Below are 8,560 nucleotides of genomic sequence, written 5' to 3' on the forward strand. Positions count from 1 at the left end.
TTCAGGGCTGGTTCAAAAGATAAAAGGCCAATCTACTGGAAGAAAAGAGAGGTTCTGGAAAGACACAAGGTGGAGGGAGGACTAGGTCTGAGAAATGTGCACAACCTCAACCAAGCAATGATTCTAAAGCAAGCTTGGAGAATACATAATAATAGGAGTTCTCTGGTGAGCAAGCTTTTTACTGGGAATTATGGAATTTCACCAATAGATTGGGGGAGAAGGAGAAAAAACCATGTAGGTCCTCGTGGGATTTTAGAGGTATGGTGAAAACAACAACTATTATGAGGGAGGGCTTCTAGTATAAGATAGGAAGGGGCTGAGATGTGAGAAGTGAAGGGGATAGATGGACTGCAACGGGATGGTAAGAATGAAGGATGGGACTAGTGAGGAGGATAGGAGATATTATGGAAGAGTAGCTGAGTTGATGAATGAAAGAGGGGAATGGAAATCAGGGATAGTTTAGAGACTTTTTAGTACTGATGATGTGAATCTCATCCTCTCTACTCAACCCAGAATTGAGAAGGAGGATGTAATTCTTTGGGGAGGAACGAATAATGGGGATTACACTATGAAATCAGGGTATAGGTGGTTGGCGGGGCATCGAGAGGGGAGAATGGTCTCCTTTTTGGAAAGATTTTTGGAAGCTGAGCCTGCCGCCGAGTTGGCTTACTACTAGCTGGAAGATTATTCAAGATGCGTGCAGTTGTTGTACAGGGCTTGAGAAAAGGGGTGTAATAAGTGTAAGTACAAAAGTGTGTTCTATGCAACAAAGAAAGAGAATCGCCGTCTCACCTCTTCAGAGATTGTGAGTTTACCAAGAGAGTGTGGCTCTGTGGTCCCTTAGGAATTGGGTACAAGATAGCCTACTACCGGTGGAGACGTGGTTAAAGAATATGTTAGCCTATGCTTTTAAAAAGCAGAGAGAATTCCCCGCGTTTGCTGGAAGTATGTAGGCTATCTGGAAGCACAGGAATGACATTATTTTCAAAACTGCTTGTACTTCTCCACCCGAGTAATGCAAATAATTAAGGAAGCGCTAAGCATGGTGTCGAAGGAACTTTCTTGTTAGGGTATGCCACAAAAAAGCTGGCATCCTCGGGCCAGGGAAATGGGAATTTGAACTATTGGCAAAGAGGAACGCATGATAAACAAGAAATAGTAGTGGTAACAGTGGACGGAGCTTGGAAGAAAGCTCTTGGGAAGTTAGATTCTGCGGCAGTAGGATAGGTAATCACAAAAGAGGAAGCCTTGTTACAGGAAGGAAGCAAGCGTGTTATAAGCAATTCGACCCTTCAATGCGAGCTGCTTGCTCTCCAATGATTCAAGCAGTTAGAAATCAGATCTGATAGCAGACTGAGCGTTGAAGCTTTACGGAATCCACAGCAGGCTCCCAAGGATCTACACAATTTTAATTTCGGATATCCTTTCTTTATGTTCGACTCTAACTTATGTTTGCTGCTACTATGTTCCTAGGAGTGTTACCTCTAGAGCTCATAATCTGGCAACTCATGCCAGGAAAATGAGATAGAGATAACTTAGTCCTGCTTTATTTCCCAGCTGTAAAAAAAAAAAAATTGTTACTGGTTTTTTTTTTTTAAACTTTTAAGAATAGAGTATGGACATTAATACCTTTAAAAATATTTGTTTACGTATGTTTTTCTAATTAACGATACTAACTACTAACCACGCCAAACGGAAAGAATTTCCAGTTATAGCTAGCTATGAAGCGCCGGATTGCGTTAAGGGCCCTAGTAATAAAAAAAATACAAAGTAGAATGTGAAGTATTATATTTTTTGCCAACTAAAAATTAGTTATTTATTCATTTTACTAATATCTTATTTTGTTGTTGAATTTCGTCATATTGAATTTTAAAGATGTTATGACATTTCGTAGGAGGCGCAAATTGTTGTTGGATGATATGATGATGCTGAAGGTTATAGCAAAATATACTAAAGTTATGGTTGAAAAAGTTCGTCATATTGGATATTTAATTTTTTTTTTTTAAATATAAAATTTATGTTAAAGTTTCGCCAATTTGGTTGAAATTTTTGTCATATGGAAGATTTTTAAAATTTCTATACGAATAAAGAACATATGCTTTTTTTCCTAGGCCGTGTTTGGGGAAAAATTGAAAGCGAAAAGCTGAACCTGATTGTGTTACGAGTAGCTGATTTTAACTAGTTGGTTGTATTAACTGATTTGACTAACTTATTTTATTAGCTTATTATAGAAAAGTGTTTGGTAAATAACTGATTGATTATGTGAAATAACTAATAAGCTAATTGTGGGTAGGTAGTTCATATAAGATTTTTAATTAAATAGAGATATAAGTGTCATTTCACCATAAAAATTTAATAAGTTAATTGAAAAAGCTCCTTTTGAAAAAGAACTTATTTAGTGGAATAAACTCTTTAAATAAACTTCGCACCAAACACCTTGAATTAGCTTATTTAGTTGTCAATAAGATAATGTTGGTCAAATAGGCTAATTTTGCTAAAAAAAAAAACTAGTTACCAAAAACAACCCTAATTTTTTTCCATACAAAATTCTTTGGCTTTTCCAATTTATTTATCGACGTGTTTTTGGTGCGGCTGACCGTACGATGCGGCAAGGTGCCATATTAATAACTCCTCTACTAACCCCTCAAGTAACCCCACTTAAGTAACCCCCAGACAAAGTAACCCCTGACCAAGTAACCCCTAACTGATCTAGTAACTCCTAACCTTGTAACCCCTGACCGACCTAATAACCTCTAACCTAGTAACCCCCAGTAACCCCTAAAAGACCTAGTAACCCCGGCCCAAGTAACCCCTAATTGACCTAACAATCCCTAGTAACCCCTAACCGACCTAGTAACCCCTGACGTAGTAACCCCTAGTAACCCTCTACCTAGTAACCCCTAATCGACCTAGTAACCCCTTACCAACCTGGTAACCCTTAGTAGCCCCCAACCTAGTTACAATAAACCCACACTCAAACCCACCGTAACCACCACCAACACCAACATTTCTCAACAGCCGTCCTCAAAACCTTAAACTACAACACACCATCACCAACTCCTGTACCACTAACAAACATTAAAATTGTTAAAAAAATTAAATCGAACAAATACCTCAAAATTAACATTGGCTTCGAATTTCACTTGAAATATGGCTAAAAAGGCCAAATTCAACCATAAAAACTCTCTGGCTGAATTTGGCCTTTAAACCTCTAGCTTGTTTTTCGGCGACGGAGTACGAGGAGCTTCCTTACCCCCTACCACCGCTGCTCAATTTAACTTGTTTAATTTGAGTGGGCTAGCTAGAAAAGATGAAAATAGGAGAGAGAAAGAGGAGAGAGGAGAGATAGAAGAGAATTTGGGAAAGGGTGTGTTTAGGCAGTGGCGGATGTAGAATATTTAAGGTGGAGGGGCACTAAATAAAAACTAAAAATAAAATTCTTGTATAAAGGCTTGAACCCAATACTTTTAACTCAAATTCAATGCACTATCATTATGGCAAAGCTAATTTGATGTTATTTATTACATTAAAATTGTATTTAACCTATAAATTTACATCTTTTACTTAATAAAATTAAAAAAAAAATAAACTAATGGTGGGGTCGGTGCCACCCAGGCCCCTTCATAGCTCCGCCATTGTGTTTAATTAGGTGGAAAGAAGAAAACGGGAAAGAGAATAGGAGATAGAGAAGAGAGAAAAAATAAAAAGAAAATTATATTGCGGCCAACCGCATATGAAACTTTGCTTTGTGTTTATTTATTATTGTTGTTGTACTTATCTAATTTACTTTTATAGAGTATACGTACTACCTTGGGTCAGATGAGCTTTTGGGGAGCTACAATAATTACAAGCTTAGCTAGCGCTATCCGATTTGTAAATTCTCGTACAATTTGAGAAATGAGAACTATTTTACGGAACATAGAGAGTAATATATTATGAAACGGAAGAAATATTTTTAGTTTAATTTATACTCCGTCCGTGTTTTTTTAAGTGACACAGTTTGACCAATACGTAGTTTTAAGAGATTTTATTGACTTTAATAAAATAAGATATTAGTGGGGTAGGTTGGAGGAGTGAGAAATGATAAAGTAAAAGAATGTGAGAGAAAGTGGAACCATGAAAGGAGTGAGAAATGATAAAGTAAGAAATAGTGGAGTGAAGATATGTTATTAAAATGTAAGAAATTTTTAAAAGAAAAAGTGTCACTTAAAAAAAACGGCCGTTTAAGAAAAATGTGTCAGTTAAAAAAGCACATGGAGGGAGTAAAAAGAGATTGAAAGATAATTGAAATGGTGCATGTACAGGTGTATTACTTCACATTAGTTTATTACGCACCATCATAAATTATAGACATAAAGAAAGATGAGAGTTCCTATAAAGAGATCTCATTGTTTCCTACATGACTCATACTAATTTCATCACCAAATCAATATTTTCATAATAGTAAGTTGCCTTCTATTAAAATAAGCTAACTGAGAAGAATGGCAGGTTTAAAACGTAAGCTAGAAGGTGAGATAGAGATAAGAGTTGCTGGAGGTGATGCTTTCCATGAATTATTCCAAGAGAAGCCTCATGACATCGCAAACATTCATCCTGAGTTTGTTCAAGGCTGTGATTTGCATCATGGTTCTTTTGGTAAACCTGGATCTAAAATTTGCTGGAATTATACTCTAGGTAATGTTCTAACCGGCCTACTTACATTATTTACCATTACACTATTTAATTGTATGTAAATATGTAATTTAGTTGTTCTATACTAGGATGTACTCATACTTTAAGAAAAAATTCATACTCATCTGTCACATAATATAGTGCCTAAAGTATTTGAGATAGGAGAGTAAAATATTTGTCAAGTTCTCCAACTTTCAGACGTGAGGTCAGGGGTCGAATCTCACCAAGCATACTTTAAGAGAGATTTCCCTTACAATCCCATCTTCTAGTGATGGGCATTCTTCTTACCATATATATATATATATATTGCGTATATTATTTTGTTGGGTCTATGAGACGTATATTTGTTTAACAATATATATCTGTAATATTGATTTGGCAAAAATTACCAAAATAATAATAATAATAATAATAAAATAATAATAATAATAATAATAATAATAACATTGTGATGAATCTGTCATCACCTCAAATGCCTATGTTTAATGTACCTCCTCAATCCTAATATTGTAGTATATTATTCTAAGCATAAATATTACTACTGATATACCAAGCTAAGTTTGGACTAATGGAAAAGATTACACTTTCTAACTTTGAGGTTAGGATTTTAGTCCCCTAGAGACACTTTGAGGGGGGTTCTCCCCCCCCCCCCCCCCCACCTCACTCTCAAAGTGCTCTTGTCCGTACATATTGGACCAAATAAGCCGTAAGAGTTGAGGTACATTCAGGGTCTTTCTCCTTATCTTATATAAAATATATCATAAGATACTAAATTTGTATGTTTTGTAGTACTCCTATCGTTCCATAACAATTGATTAACACGCTTGAGTTTCTTTTACTATTCATAAATCAAATTTTACTACAACTATTTTAATCGTTTTGTTCCATATTACATGTTACTCCTTTCATTTTATAACAATCCGTTTTAATGTAAATTTTTAGAATATTAATCATTTCAAAATTATTTATTAACATATTCTCCCTCATCATTTTGTTGTTCCTATTTTGATTTTCGACATTCGTCAAGACTTAAATTTGACAGTAACATTTTTTATTATGCAGTAGCAAAACTTATAATAACTATTTACTACATATATTAATGAGAATTTTTGTTTCAATTTTAAAAATTTGGCCATGAAATAATAAAAGAAAAAGGAAACAAAAGAAATATATACTTAAATGAGTGTCAAAATTGTGCATTAGGCAAATAATTGTCAAGATTGACTATATATGTCAATTATTATAAAACAGATTAAAATGTCCTTTAATAGCATACATCCTCCGTCCTTACAAACTTCTCTTCTTAGATTTGTACGTGTGAATCAACAATCAAGAGATTTAACATGGTGGAGTGAAATCTTTTAGAGAAAGAGAGTTGTTGAAGGTGTTTACATTATACTTCCTCTGTTTTTTTTACTTGACCTGTTTCTTTTATCACGCTTGCCAATGCAAAACTTTAGTGATCAATAAGTTTAATTCTTCATAATTAAAAAATTATAAAAGTTGTATATTATGATAGTACTTATTGAGACGAATTAAAGAAGATATCATATGAATATATTTTTCCTTACCTATCATTCACAAAAGACGGTTAAAGGAGAGGTGGTGAATAGTGTAAAAGTCAAAGCGGGTCAAGTAAAAAAGAACGGAGGAAGTATTGATCACATAGCCGGGTCGAGCAGACAACAAAAAAAAAATGTTTTATGATTTTTTTTTATTTAAGTAGATTTCCAAAAATTAAAGGTTTTTTTTTTCCATTATTATTATTATTATTATTATTATTATTATTATTATTATTATTATTATTATTATTATTATTATTATTATTATTATTATTATTATTATTATTATTTCTTGGATTGGTTTTTACTACCAAAAAATTTTAAGAAAATTTTATTACTCTAAAAAATTAAATTTAAAATTTACCAATTTTACTCCTTCCGTGATTTAATAAGTCTTACAGTTTGACTTTTTTCACTATTCACATTATGGTATTGACTTAATTAAGTTACCAATATATATTAAAAAAAAACAAATGTTATTGTATAATATATTGTTGGATTGGTTATAATGTGTACTTTCATATTATTAAATTTCCTATGATTTTACTAACATATAATTAGATAAATTACTAGTCAAAGTAGTGTCTCGGCATGAGTGGTTGGTCAAACTGTAACACTTGTTAAAACACGGAGGAGTATATAAAGTTGTGAATAGTGTCGTATAATTACTAGTTCCGTTAATTTTAATAGCAACAAAGGGGTATTATTTGTGAGACATAAAATATTCCTTTGTTGTAATATAAGTGGGGATGTATATATTTGCTGACACATTTATATCATAATTGCAAAATTCATAAAAGCTTGTTAAATATGGTTGTGTAAAGTGTCAATAGAATTATTGGGTGATGTATAATTGTATATATATATATATTATTTGCCGACACAATTTTTTTTTCTTGGAGTAATATTATAATGTTGAAATATAACTTTATTATTGCAATCATATAATGTTGTAGATGGAAAGGTTCAAAAAGGGAAGCAAGTACTAGACGTGGTAGACGAGAAGAACAAAATAATCAAATTTAGAATGCTGGAAGGAGATTTGATGGAGGACTACAACACCTTTGTTATTACATACCAAGTGATACCTAAAGGTGAGGAACTTAGCTTAGTTACTTGGACCTTCGAGTACGAGAAGAAGCACCCCGGTGTCCCTGAGCCTTCTTCTCTGATGGATGAATTACTTAAACTCGCCAAAGAAATCGATGATCATCACCATCGCCAGGACAAATAAGCCTTGAATTTAAGCATCAATATGCATATTTATATTATCAACCATTTATGCTTTGTTTGATGTGTCATTGCTAAAGTCTATGAGAACATGGGTGGATCAGCTACATATGTTTGTAGTATGCTGTAATTTGTGATATGTATTATGTTTGTTGTAATGTTTTATTTTATTTTATTTCCCTTGAAAATATATGTTATTGAGCCTTGTGACATTGTTAGTTGTGTGAATGGACATGCAATAGATTATGTAATGAATAAATGTGATGTTTGGTTTGTTATGATTGAGCAGCAAGTACATTTCTTTTATATATGTCCATATAAATTAACTAGATTTAATACAATCTTGTTCCACAATATAAAACAAGCCTTTTTAACTTTTAAGCTGAAACATATATGCAATGTGCCTAGTCAAGCCCAAGTTAAGTACACAAATAAAATGCAAATGGAGACTTTGGAGACCATGTATATCGCTCATATGTTATTGGATCAGTGGAAATCTAATTTTTGGGTCATTGGTCACAGATAGAATTGCTCTACGGTTGTGTGACCAGGCCATCCCATCTTTCCCCCTTTTCACAAGGTAGGTAGTTTTGTTTTGTTTTCTGTGAAATGTATTTCATTAGAGCGATTAATCTAGTATTTGGGTACAAGTTTCCTTTCAGTAGTGATGAGAAATAATTGACATGAGAGTCAATTATATATCCCCAAAATTACTCCATTTTGGCATTTTCATTGTCGTTTAGAATCTTATGGGGATTTTCATGAGAAAACAAATAACCCAGTAAAAATATAAACTTGATTCACTAAACACATGCAGAGTTCAATTTAATAAGGGTTTCAAGCTTAACTCAAACAAAATTTGTTAAGATTATTGAAAAGCAAATTGCACAACAATGATTTAAAATTACTCACAAAGATGCAAGAGGAGAGAAAGTTATCATTCAAAAATTAAAATTGGGAAATCTTTTTATACAAGGGTTTTCTTCTCCTTTTATATGGAGCCAACAAAACCTACTATCTTAAACATGAAATAACTAAAAAAAAAAGGCCTTAAAAGAGAAACAAAACACCAGCTAACTAAAAAGTAAACCAAAACT

At 33.1% G+C, this 8,560-nt stretch overlaps 1 protein-coding gene across 1 annotated transcript; it reads left to right on the top strand.

Annotated features, from left to right (window-relative positions):
- The first annotated feature begins 4,345 nt into the window (after positions 1 to 4,345).
- Positions 4,346 to 7,744, top strand: LOC110711336 (MLP-like protein 43). Its single transcript, XM_021889713.1, has 2 exons — positions 4,346 to 4,674; positions 7,190 to 7,744. Exons 1-2 carry the CDS (start codon positions 4,482 to 4,484, stop codon positions 7,465 to 7,467), a joined length of 471 nt encoding a protein of 156 aa, XP_021745405.1. The 5' UTR covers positions 4,346 to 4,481; the 3' UTR covers positions 7,468 to 7,744.
- The last annotated feature ends 816 nt before the right edge of the window (positions 7,745 to 8,560 follow it).

Source organism: Chenopodium quinoa, unplaced genomic scaffold (genome assembly GCF_001683475.1).
Source record: "Chenopodium quinoa cultivar QQ74 unplaced genomic scaffold, ASM168347v1, whole genome shotgun sequence".
Lineage (NCBI taxonomy): Eukaryota > Viridiplantae > Streptophyta > Magnoliopsida > Caryophyllales > Amaranthaceae > Chenopodium > Chenopodium quinoa.

Bases quoted from the DNA above. Each gene is read 5' to 3' on its own strand.
- LOC110711336 (XM_021889713.1), top strand. From the start codon at position 4,482: ATGGCAGGTTTAAAACGTAAGCTAGAAGGTGAGATAGAGATAAGAGTT. The intron at 4,675-7,189 runs GTAATGTTCTAA...ATAATGTTGTAG, and splicing joins TTGCTGGAATTATACTCTAG to ATGGAAAGGTTCAAAAAGGG.